This window comes from Oncorhynchus nerka, linkage group LG19, assembly GCF_034236695.1.
Source record: "Oncorhynchus nerka isolate Pitt River linkage group LG19, Oner_Uvic_2.0, whole genome shotgun sequence".
Lineage (NCBI taxonomy): Eukaryota > Metazoa > Chordata > Actinopteri > Salmoniformes > Salmonidae > Oncorhynchus > Oncorhynchus nerka.
This window is the reverse complement of record NC_088414.1, coordinates 26,667,942-26,680,813: the sequence shown is the minus strand read 5'-3', so window position 1 is coordinate 26,680,813 and position 12,872 is coordinate 26,667,942. Positions and strand designations below refer to the sequence as shown.

Genomic DNA, 12,872 nt, shown 5'->3' with positions numbered 1-12,872 from the left:
GAAGGTGGGGTCCTTCAGGTTCCTTGGGGTATACTTTAACACTGGACTAACACATTGAGAGAGTGGTGGGAAAGTGTAAGAAGGTGCTAAATGTGACGGGAAAGGAGTGGGGGGCTGGGCGTTCCTCATTGAGGACCATGTAAAGTGCATTCAGGAAAGTATTCAGATCCCTTGACCTTTTCCACATTTTGTTACGTTACAGCCTTATTCTAAAATTGAATAAATTGTTTTTTTTCCCTCACCTATCTACACACAATACACCATAATGATAAAGTATAAACATGTTTTTAGAAATGTTTGCTAATTTATCAAATTAAAAAAACTGAAATATCACATTTACAAAAGTATTCAGACCCTTTACTCAGTACTATGTTGAAGCATCTTTGGCAGTGATTAAAGCAGTGAGTCTTCTTGGGTATGACGCTACAAGCTTGGCACACCTGTATTTGGGGAGTTTCTCCCATTTTTCTCTGCAGATCCTCTCAAGCTCTGTCAGGTTGGATGGGGAGCGTTGCTGCACACTTATTTTCAGGTCTCTCCAGAAATATTCCAGAAGTACGGGCTTTGGCTTTGCCACTCAAGGATGTTCAGAGACTTGTCCTGAAGACACATCTGAGACTTTAAATGTGATAGGAAAGCATCCAACAGGAAAGTGTGATTATTTCCAGGAAACAGAGACTGTGGAACATGTATTGCTACAGTGTGGGTAGTATCAGAGGGAAAGAGAGAGACTGAGATCTAGTATGAAGAAGAACAGGATACAGGAAATTAGTTTAAAGAGTATATTGAGTAGAACGTCGTTAGATATAGTCTCAAATATTGTATTATCTTTTTTAAGAGTAACGGGGCTGGCAGGTAGGATTCATTATCTCCCTGTCTCTGTCCCACACTCCAGTGCAATAGGTGGCGGTAATGCACCATAGCGTTGTATGCCAACCGCCGATAAACCCCCCACAACGAACAAGAAGAAGACCGTCCCTTTCAGTTAGGTCCGCCTTCGTTTAAAACCAGGCAAGCTGCGCGTGCCTGAATAGAGAGAAGAACATTCTGTGAAGACCAGACATTGAAATGGCATCAGCAGCGGGTAAGGATTGTGAAACCGTATTAATTCGTCTACATATCAGTTTATCAATTTCAATATTAGGTATTAGACATGTAGGCAGCAGTTAAGTACCGTTATGTGCCGTGGGAGCCATTTAGCTACATTACATTGTATGGGGGAGGGGTTCTTTCGCTAGCTTTTAATGCTAGCTAACTAGCTATAACTGCTATTGCATTTTGGAATTACATTTTCAAAAACCCAAGCCTATAACTGTTTTTGAACAGGTTGGGAGTTATTTTCCCGTGAAACTTGCATCTCATTCCTCTAGTTTGCTAGTTCTAACTATAGTATTGTCCGATGGCTCTTACTAGTTAACGTTCGCTAGCTAGCTAGCTTTTTCGTTAGCTGAGCGAATGCGCGCCTGTTCTAACGTTAGTTGGTATGGACACTGTAAAACAAGCTGATAAAGGCGGCCATTTCTTGAATTGAGCTTTGTTTGTCAACTAATAGCCAGGTTTTGGAGACTGCATTTTCCACAAACACTTAGTAATTTTGACATGGTAAAGAATTTAAAGAAACATGTTCATGATGCCATTTATCAAAATGGAACTCTCCTCATGGTTGTTGTATTTTGCAGACTACAGCTCCTATGGACAGGCAGGAGGCCAACCGGGGTAAGTGTATTCTTGCACTGAAAAAACGAATGTATATAATTTATCGCGTTGATAGTAATCCCCGAACATTTGTCTGGACAATTGTTGTATTGACGAGTCAATGAAGATGGTGGGGGGTGGAGTAGAGACTAAGGCTGTTTTATTTTTGTAGGTATGGCTCCTATGTGGCTCCGCCCTCTCAGGCTGGCTATGGACAAAACCCACAGGTAGGCTACTTTTGTTCTGACCAAAGCCCCTTTCCATAGCCCCTAGCTTTTTAGGGTTCAATGATCTGAACGGACTCAATGAATTAACACAATCTGAAGCTTCTCTCCTGAGTTTGGGGGGGCAGTTTTCAGAAACTGTTTATTTCTGAAGAAACAACTGATCTGTAATGGTGTTGGATTATCGATAGTTGACATCTGTTGTTTTTCAGCCGAGTTATGGCCAACCGCAGGGATATGGGTCATACAGCCAGCCGACTGAGTCAACCTATCCCCAAGGTGGTAGCACCTCAAGTGGCTACGCTCAACAGGGTTACAGTCAGCAGCCACCCGCTGCAGGTGGTAACTTCTATCTATTCCGATAAAAACATGGTCCACTAACTGAAATGCATTGTATTCAAAAGCTATACAACTTTGTGAGCCCAGCACGCATTGAAATGTACAGTTCTATGCCACTAGCCAAGGGGTGGGCAACTCTAGTCCCTGAGGGCCTGGCTTTCTCCATCCCTAGCAAACACAGCTGATATTCAAATGGCATTCTAAACTGAAGGTCATGATTAGGTGATTTTTTTTTTTTTGAGTCCGATGTGTTAGCTGGGGCAAAACTGACACCGATCAGGCCCTCGGACTGGAATTGCCCACCCCCCGCATTAGCCCCTAGTTTGTTGTGGGGCAGCTGGGGCTTGTGTACGCAAGTTTAACACTGACTTTTGTTTTTCTCCTCTCAGCTGGTTATGCCACCACTCCTGCTGCCCCCCAGGGTTACAGCCAACCAACCCAGGGGTATGGAGCTGCAGGGTATGCTGCAGCCCCTGCTGCTGCCACCACCAGCAGCAGCCAGGGCTCTTATGGGGTCCAGGGTGGATATGGAGCCCAGACTGCATACCAGGGATATGGGCAGCAGCCGGCCGCTGGAGCACCACCCAGGTGTGTCTTTGGGCCCTCAAATTTCACTCTTAAACATTTGCTTAACTGTCAGCTCAAGCTCCTTTATCATATTAACCAGTGTTCTGGTATGTGCCATTTGGCAGGTACTTTAATCCAAAGTAATTTAGTCACGCATGTACTGGGAATCTAACTTACGATCCTTGTCGGGGGAGTTGGTAGTCTACTAATCTGAGAAAGACCAAGCTGCATTATGCCATCTGGAGGTTTGACCCAATTTCTCTTGTCCTCATCTCCTGTCCCCACAGCTATAGCACCAGCAGCCAGCCACCCACCAGCTATGAGCAGAACTCCTACCCTCAGGCACCCCAGCAGGGCTCATTCTCCCAGCCGCCACAAGGTGGTGGATACCAGAGCCAGCAGAGTGGCTACACCCAACAGGGTGTCGGTTACCAGGCGCCACAGGCCCCTCCACCCCAGCAACAGGCCCCACCTTCCAGCTATGCTCCCACATCCGGGGGGTCCTACAGTCAGCCACCTGCCAGCCAGTATGGACAACAGGGTGGACCAGGAGGCAGTTATGGTCAGCAGGGTGAATATAGAACACCTAGCCAGTACAGTAAGTCTTATGGCATTGTATGATTTTATACTGGTTTATCTTCATAGTTCTTAATTGTGGTGGTTCCTAACTGTCTGCTCTCTCCCCAGGCAACTACAGGCAGGATCATTCCAACGGACGGGGCTACTCGGGGCCAGAGTCGGGTGGCTATAGGGGCCGCGGTGAGGGCCGAGGCATGGGTGGGGGGGAGAGCCGGGGCCGCGGCCGTGGAGGGTTTGACCGCGGCGGGATGATGCGTGGTGGCGGCATGCGTGGTGGAATGAGCAGAGGCATGGGGTAAGTGCTCGCCCGTCCTCTCACTTCATCAAACCTTTTCTCCTACAGGAGCAGAGTGAGGCCTGCACAGGGCTGAGAGTGGCACATCACCCCTCCCTGGATAGGGCAGTTAGTCAAATTAAGCTTGGCAGAAAGGCATGGTACACATGATATCTGCTGTTGGAATTATGTGGGTAGTTGAGGCATAGGATGTAGGTTACATTTTATACTACACTGAACAAAAATATAAATTCTGCATGTAAAGTGATGGTCCCACATTTCATGAGTTACTATAAAAGATCCCAGATATGTACAAAAGGGTTATTTCTTTCAAATGTGCATACATTTGTTAACATCCCTATTTAGCATTTCTCCATTGCCATGCAATTGGCCTGCTGACTGCAGGAATGTCCACGAGCTGTTGCCAGATAAACATTAAATTATGTCCATGTTAAGAGTGCCCCATAGTGGGGTGATGGTATGGGCAGGCATAAGCTGTGGACAACAAACACTAAGTTATCTGAGACCAACAGATGCATATCTGTATTCCCAGTCATGTGAAATCCATAGATTAGGGCTTAACACATTTATTTCAATTGACTGATTTCCTTATGAACTGTAACTCCTTTTGACATTTTTGCGTGTTGTTTTTGTTCAGTATAGCTTGATGACCACATCCTTTAAAATATTATGTGAAATCAGTCATCACCCTTGTAGATGTATGTTGTGCCACTGGTTGCTGCTCTCAGCCCTCCCACTGTATGGCCAAAGGTAAGAAGGTATCCACGAGCTAAAGACCATCAGCAAATATCTCCCCTTTGGCCCCCTAGTCTAGGGGTGTCACTCATTCCACGGAGGACATAGTATCTGCTGGTTTTAATTTTTTCCTTCAATTAAGACCGAGACAACCAGGTGAGGGGAGTTCCTTACTAATTGGTGACCTTAATTCTTCAATTGAGTTAAAAGGAGTGTAAATCCGCTGACACTCTGCCATCCGTGGAATTAGTTTGAGATGTGACCTAGACCCTCCCAACTGAACTTTGTCAAGCAAGTACCATGTTGAGAGAAATTTTCCTGTGGAAATTATTTTCAATCACAGGAGCACACAAGAGCCAAAGTCAGTTGGGATAATAAGTGGCAGGCATGTTTATTCTACAAGGATGCCAGTAGGCCTTTTTGAATGAGGGCACTTCTGGTCACATTCAAATAAATGGTCATGAAGGAGTGCATTTTGGATAGGCTATTCAACCACATGTTATTATAATGGGACTATGAGTGAAGTTAATCTTTCTGGTCTTTATTTTTTTGAATTCAGGAAATAATTTTCTATAGATTTGAGCCATTTCTCATTTTGAAGGTATTTAGTTTGTGTGCAGACTTTGGCACTCTTTTAGGTATACCATGCTACAATTGTGTGAGCTGGACATACACTTGAACTTATACAGTGGGGCAAAAAAGTATTTAGTCAGCCACCAATTGTGCAAGTTCTCCCACTTAAAAGATGAGAGGCCTGTAATGTTCATCATAGGTAGTACACTTCAACTATGACAGACAAAATGAGAAATCCAGAAAATCACATAAAATCCTACAATGAATTTATTTGCAAATTATGGTGGAAAATAAATATTTGGTCACCTACAAACAAGCAAGATTTCTGGCTCTCACAGACCTGTAGCTTATTTTAAGAGGCTCCTCTGTCCTGCACTCGTTACCTGTATTAATGGCACCTGTTTGAACTTGTTATCAGTATAAAAGACACCTGTCCACAACCTCAAACAGTCACACTCCACTATGGCCAAGACCGAAGAGCTGTCAAAGGACACCAGAAACTAAATTGTAGACCTGCACCAGGCTGGGAAGACTGAATCTGCAATAGGTAAGCAGCTTGGTTTGAAGAAATCAACTGTGGGAGCAATTATTAGGAAATGGAAGACATACAAGACCACTGATAATCTCCCTCGATCTGGGGCTCCACGCAAGATTTCACCCCGTGGGGTCAAAATGATCACAAGAACAGTGAGCAAAAATCCAGGACCACACGGGGGGACCTAGTGAATGACCTGCAGAGAGCTGGGATCAAAGTAACAAAGCCTACCATCAGTAACACACTACGCCGCCAGGGACTCAAATCCTGCAGTGCCAGTGCCGCCAGTGCCTGCTTAAGCCAGTACATGTCCAGGCCCGTCTGAAGTTTGCTAGAGAGCATTTGGATGATCCAGAAGAAGATTGGGAGAATGTCAGATGAAACCAAAATATAACTTTTTGGTAAAAACTCGTCGTGTTTGGAGGACAAAGAATGCTGAGTTGCATCCAAAGAACACCATACCTACTGTGAAGCATGGGGGTGGAAACATCATGCTTTGGGGCTGTTTTTCTGCAAAGGGACCAGGACGACTGATCTATGTAAAGGAAAGAATGAATGGGGCCATTTATTGTGAGATTGAGTGAAAACCTCCTTCCATCAGCAAGGGCATTGAAGATGTAACGTGGCTGGGTCTTTCAGCATGACAAGGATCCCAAACACACCGCCCGGGCAACGAAAGAGTGGCTTCGTAAGAAGCAGTTGAAGGTCCTGGAGTGGCCTAGCCAGTCTCCAGATCTCAACCCCGTAGAACATTTTTGGAGGGAGTTGAATGTCCGTGTTGCCCAGCAACAGCCCCAAAACATCACTGCTCTAGAGGAGATCTGCATGGAGGAATGGGCCAATATACCAGCAACAGTGTGTGTGAACCTTGTGAAGACTTACAGAAAACATTTGACCTCTGTCATTGCCAACAAAGGGTATATAACAAAGTATTGAGAAACTTTTGTTATTGACCAAATACTTATTTTCCACCATAATTTGCAAATAAATTCATTAATTCTACAATGTGATTTTCTGGATTTTTTCCCTTCTCATTTTGTCTGTCATACATAGTTGAAGTGTACCTATGATGAAAATTACAGGCCTCATCTTTTTAAATGGGAGAACTTGCACAATCGGTGGCTGACTAAATACTTTTTTGCCCCACTGTAGCTCAACCTGTATACATAAAGTACAGTTATGCATTTAGCCATGTTAGGTTTTGGTGTTAGTCGTTCAGTATGTCAACATTTTAGTGAAATGGTCTAAAGCATACACCTCTGAATATATTTGTTCAGAGTTGGTGTTGGGGGGGGGTGTATTTGTAAAAAAAAAAAAAAAAAAGGTGAATGCATTGCTTTGTCGCTTCAAGGCTATCTATTTATATCACTATCGTCTACCAGTGCTTATTGTATTGGTCAAATCAAAAGGTTTAAAATCAGAGGCACCTTAGTTTGCACTGAACATACTTAATGTTACCCCAATAATCACAAATGCAATTCATTCACCTTTCTTACACACAGGTAAGAAACAAAAGTGTAAAAATGGTATGACTTCAAATGTATTGCTGAAGTGCACTTTTCTTTAACATGCTTTGTCGCATTTATATGCTACAGGTAACACAGTGAGATCCATGTAAACACACCAATACTTTTACAGTACCACAACTCAGTTCTGAGTCTGTGCCAGCAGCCTTTTGAAAAGGGGACAATATCGGTGGTGTCAACAAGAGGTGGCCAAAAATGTCCCCCAAAAAAGTCAATGTCATCAAGGGGGGGAAAAACGTTTTTAGAAAGCAAAATGTTATTTAGTGACAATTATTGGTTGCTTTTTTGCTTTGTGTAATCAAATATTGTGTAAAACAATGTGTTTATTGGCTGAAATTTTACTTAATGATTGAATGTACCATAAGTTATTTGTAACAATTGTCTCAGGTACAGCTCTGAATAGTAAAGGCTCCCATGTTACGGCATTTAGTGAGTGGGGGGTTAGTTTTTATAATGACCTTATCCTCTAAGCCTGAAGTCTATGAACAAATTATGGTTGTATAGTACTTTTCAAATCCAACTACTGGTCTGTAACTTGAGCTGCATCTGAAACAATTCAAATATATCCTGTTGTGTAAAATACAAGGGTTTTCTACCCCAGAGGTAATAAAGATTAAAGCCACCCCATTATGCCAAACATTGATACTCGTAGAAAGTTATGCCGCTTGAGTTCATATATTGTATTCAGCAAGGGAACCCATAGATCACAAACGTTGTATAGACCCCTACCCCTGTCAAGATTCTATAGTTCCTTTAAAGATTCAAAGTGTCTTTTGGGGGGTTAATGGCTAAGTTAGTTTCTTGGGCATTTTATAAATAAGAGCTAGTCAGAACTGTGCCAAATCTCCCCCATCCCTATGTGGTACAAAGTGGCTGTTAAAGGGATATCGTCTTCATATCTCCGCTTATTCCCCCAGCATCACTGGAGACAGAGGTGGCTTCAGTAAGCCTGGTGGTAAGTTTAATGACAATTACAAGACGATAATACACTAGACCACCTAACACATGTATACATTTGTATCTACTTGTTGTGTTGTATTTTCTAGCCAAAGGGGAAAACAAAAAATATATGGCTGGTTCATTAGGGTTTTTCTCACACACTGCTTTGAGGGTATTTTCAATATCAAGCGTCCACTTGATTACTATTTTTAAAGTGTTCCCACTGATATTTTTTTATATGCTGCCCCAAGCCAATGAAGCCATTAGGCTTTTCACCACTTTTCTAAATATTTATTTTGTGAATGTGGTCTTTTGATTATTTAACTTTCAAAGTAGGTTAATTTTCAGCCTTAGGTGTTTTGGGTGTTCAGTTCATTTGAAAACACTTTTTATATATTTGCCCAAATTGGGTTTCAAGAATCTAATTTCTAAGGTTGCAACACCATGTTTATTTTTATACAAAGGGGAATGCTCAGAGGAGCATGTGTGCCAGGGTAAAGTCAACCTGCAGCATGTGGGATAGATCAGGCAAATGTGCTTACTAACGTTTGGTCTCTTGTCTTCTCTCTTTGTGGATGGGCAATAGGACCAGACTCAGACACAGGTGAGTTCATCATGCCATGTATCAAACCCAGCAATGTTTGTGCGTCAATTTTATAAAAGTTTCTTTTTAAACAGGCCTTACTCTGTCCACAGGACGCCCAGAGGAACAGGATGACTCTGAGAACAACACTATTTACATCACTGGCCTGACGGAGAATGCAACGCTGCCCGAAGTCGCTGACTTTTTCAAGCACAGTGGAATAATCAGGGTTGGTACTGGACTCTGATGCAGTTTGGAGGCCTTTCCTAAATGTTATCGCAGGCTTTTGAAAAGTACCGACTGAAGAATTGGGTGATTTAACTGTTTTCCATCTTTCAGATCAACAAGCGCACAGGTCTGCCTGCTATCAACATTTACACCGACAAAGATTCGGGGAAACCAAAGGGTGATTGTACTTTGTCTTATGATGAGCCCCCATGCGCCAAAGCTGCAGTTGAGTGGTTTGATGGTGAGTGTCTTTTTGGGGGGGTACTAACAGAGGCCCTCTGATTGCCCCGTGATCATTTTTAGGGCTTCATGCATAATCTTAGCAGGGTTCTTTCAGTAGATGTTGGTATTGAATATGTACCTCTCTTCCCCCTTCTACCTAGGCAAAGACTTTCAGGGGAAGAAGCTAAAGGTGTCGATGGCTCGCCGTAAGCCCATGATGGGGATGATGCGAGGAGGCATGTCCATGAGGGGTGACCGGGGAGGCATGATGAACCGTGGAGGTATGTTCTGCCAAATCCTGTTCCACACATCTGGAATGGACATTTCCAAATGGTTCTGTATCTGTTTCACTTGTAGCATTTTAGGATATCTTTAGGGATGTAATGGTGATTGCCAAAAAGCAATACGTTTTTATCTCAATGGACCATCCATGTGAATCATGCCTATGGACTGAGCACAAAGTTAAACGTGGTGAACTTATTACAAAAGTAGTTATTGATTAGTTTAAAAATTTAGGAAAATAATGCATTGGTGATTCATGTTTCCTGCCACTTTCAGAAGTAATACACATTTCTGTGCACCTGTGTTGTGTAGCCACTTAGCATGCCTAAACAGTCATTTTTAAATGTTTTCCCAAAAATCTTCCCTATGAAATATTGACTGCAAAGTAGGCCTACCTGGCAGAATGATATGATGATTTGTATCAATCGGGTGGGCATTTGCTTTACAAACTCTCCCATCACATGAAACACTGTTAGCCACCCTGGAAAAAATAATGGGGAAATCCAAAACCAGGAAATTAAAGAGTATCTTAATGAATCTTAAACCCAGACCAACGAGCCTGACTTCCCCACCCCAGGGCACTATTTTCTGTTTGTGCTTTAGAAAGTTGGGAGTATTGAGATTAATCATGTTTATAATATACTTGTTCTCTGAAAGTAGAAACTTTCTTGACTTTTCTGTTTCCGTGTGAATTGTTTGTTGGGCCCTTACCAATTTGCATCTTGGTAGATAGAAAATATATTTGAGATGTAATGTATACTTGACAATTAGTAGATGGTGGTAAAAGTTGATCTCAAACTCAGTGTAACATTCTGAACACTGACTGTTTTATCCATTGGTCACTCTTAGGGCCAGGAATGATGAGCCGTGGTGGTCCAATGGGACGCGGTGGGGAGCGTGGCGGATTTATCCCCAGGGGTGGTCCCCGTGGCATGGGCAGTCCTCATGGCATGGGTAGAGGTGGTCCCTCAGGGGGCAACATGCAGCAGAGAGCAGGAGACTGGGAGTGCCCTAAAGAGTGAGTACTAACAAAAAAAGTAAATTGTTCAGTCTTTAACTGCCTTTCTCTGTGGTTTGGGGTAGTCCTAACTGAGGCTTATGATTGCAGGGGCTGCGGTAACCAGAACTTTGCCTGGAGAATGGAGTGTAACCAGTGCAAATCACCAAAACCAGAAGGCTTTGGACCACCTTTCTCCCCTTCAGGTAATGCTTGGCTTAAAAATATCTACTTCATGAAGGATACATTTAAGTAGTAGGGGAAAAGCTATACATTGTCTTCCTTCCAACCAACACATTGTATTGTTTCTAGGTGGCGATCGTGGTAGGGGTGGCCCAGGCATGCGTGGGCGTGGAGGGATGGACCGTGGTGGTCCAGGGGGCCCTGGAGGCTTCCGTGGAGGCAGGGGTGGTGATCGTGGATTCAGAGGACGTGGTGGCATGGACAGAGGAAGTTTCGGCGGCAGGGGCCGTGGTGGCCCTCCCATGGATGACATGGGCGGCCGAGGCAGGAGGGGTATGGGCCCCCCCGGCAAGATGATGGAAATGAAGTGAGTAAAGTGTTATTCACATTCAGCCAGCTCCCATCAAACAAGCTTCTAATGCCCACTTGGGGTGCTCACATTTAAACCCCCACATAGTTTCACATTTTGTTAACAGAAGTTACTTGATTGCATTGTAAGCCTGAATTAATGGAAAGGGAAAGTCCCCAAAAAAATTATGAAAGCTGTTTTGAATAAATCGGTCAAGGTTGTTAACGGAAATGTTTATTCCCTCCAGGGGAGACCATCGCCAGGACCGCAGAGGTCGTCCCTACTGAAGGATACAACGCTTGAATAAATTCCCATGTTATACAGGATTATTTTTAAATGAACATTTTAAACTTGTATCTCCATATTTATAAATGGTTAATGGTGGGAATTTGTGGTTCTATAGTTTCCTTCGGTGACCTTTTATTTTAATTTGATTTTTTACCAGTGTTATTTGTTTATTTTTTTTGTTCCTGTCTGGTTGAACATTTGTGAACCTGTGGCAAACGCATGCTGTTGTGTACAGATAAATTGTGAGATTGTATTTGTGAAACCTTTGATAAGCAAAACATTTTTTTTAACCTATTCTGCCCTCCCCTCTCAGACCATGTTGAATTAAAATAATGTGAAAATGTAGTCTCTTGTCTTTCCTGGAAAGGGGGTTTGTCTACTGATTCAGTAATGGAATGATCATCGTTTCACTACAGATTTAAGGAAATGTTGACGTCTCATTGTGGACGGCTGGATAGTTACGCAGACTGTCTAGCTTACCATGACATTCGAGAGATGGGCCCAAGATGTATGCTTGCTCAAAGGAGTTGTACATATTGATTATGCTTATCCTATGGTAACGTCATGCTTCAAGTGATGGAATTACAATGCCCCTTGGTAATTTTACCAGTAAGCATATGGGCTCATGAGTCTTCTGAAGTACAGAAGCTAGTATGGCCAATTTACTGTAAAGAAACCACTAAAGAACACCAATAATAAGAAGAGCCATGCTTTGGCCAAGAAACACGAGCAATTGACATTAGACCGGTGGAAATCTGTCCTTTGGTCGAAGCCCAAATTTGAGATTTTTGCTTTAGTGAGACGCAGAGTAGGTGAATGGATGTTCTCTGCGTGTGATTCCCACTGTGAAGCATAGAGGTGTGATGGTGTGGGGATGCTTTGCTGGTGACACTGCTGTATTGGGAATTCAAGGCACACTTAACCAGCATGTCTACCACAGCATTCTGCAGTGATACGCCATCGCATCTGCTTTGTGCATAGTGGGACTATAATTTGTTTTTCAACAGAACAAAGATCCAACACACCTCCAGGTTGTGTAAGGGCTATTTGACCAAGAAGGAGAGTGATGGAGTGCTGCATCAGATGACCTGGCCTCCACAATCACCTGACCACAACCCAATTGAGATGGTTTGGGATGAGTTGGACTGCAGAGTGAAGGAAAAGCAGCCAACAAGTGCTCAGCATGTGTGGGAACTCCAAGACTGCTGGGAAAGCATTCCAGGTGAAGCTGGTTGAGTGCAAAGCTGTTATCAAGGCAAAGGGAGGCAACTGATTAATCTAAAATAGAAAATATACACTACTGTTTAACTTTGTCCTTTTCCATGAAAACATACATGAAATTAGTTGCAAAACAAATAGGAAAGATAGTCAAGACATTGACAAGGTTATAATGATTTTTAATTGTGTCCTTCAAACTTGCTATCCTCCATTTGCAGCAGTTACAGCCTTGCAGACCTTAGGCATTCTAGTTGTCAATTTGTTGAGGTAATCTGAAGAGATTTCACCCCATGCATCCTGAAGCACCTCCCACAAGTTGGATTGGCTTGATGGGCACTTCTTACGTACCATACCATACGGTCAAGCTGCTCCCACAACAACTCAATAGGGTTGCGATCCGGTGACTGCTGGCCACTCCGTTATAGACAGAATACCAGCTGACTGCTTCTTCCCTAAATAGTTATTGCATAGTTTAGAGCTGTGCTTTGGGACATTGTCCTGTTGTAAGAGGAAAT

At 43.1% G+C, this 12,872-nt stretch overlaps 1 protein-coding gene across 2 annotated transcripts; it reads left to right on the top strand.

The window, feature by feature from the left end:
* The first annotated feature begins 1,003 nt into the window (after nucleotides 1-1,003).
* Nucleotides 1,004-11,484, top strand: ewsr1a (EWS RNA-binding protein 1a). Of its 2 annotated transcripts, none has more exons than XM_029620636.2 (16): nucleotides 1,004-1,084; nucleotides 1,680-1,716; nucleotides 1,868-1,922; nucleotides 2,132-2,258; nucleotides 2,648-2,846; nucleotides 3,113-3,396; nucleotides 3,513-3,699; nucleotides 7,986-8,023; nucleotides 8,594-8,611; nucleotides 8,704-8,819; nucleotides 8,930-9,059; nucleotides 9,202-9,321; nucleotides 10,172-10,340; nucleotides 10,431-10,525; nucleotides 10,632-10,869; nucleotides 11,099-11,484. In XM_029620636.2, exons 1-16 carry the CDS (start codon nucleotides 1,069-1,071, stop codon nucleotides 11,136-11,138), a joined length of 1,869 nt encoding a protein of 622 aa, XP_029476496.1. In that variant the 5' UTR covers nucleotides 1,004-1,068; the 3' UTR covers nucleotides 11,139-11,484. The 2 variants fall into 2 exon arrangements, with proteins under 2 accessions (XP_029476496.1, XP_029476494.1); XM_029620634.2 differs by having other exon boundaries at nucleotides 3,113-3,423.
* The last annotated feature ends 1,388 nt before the right edge of the window (nucleotides 11,485-12,872 follow it).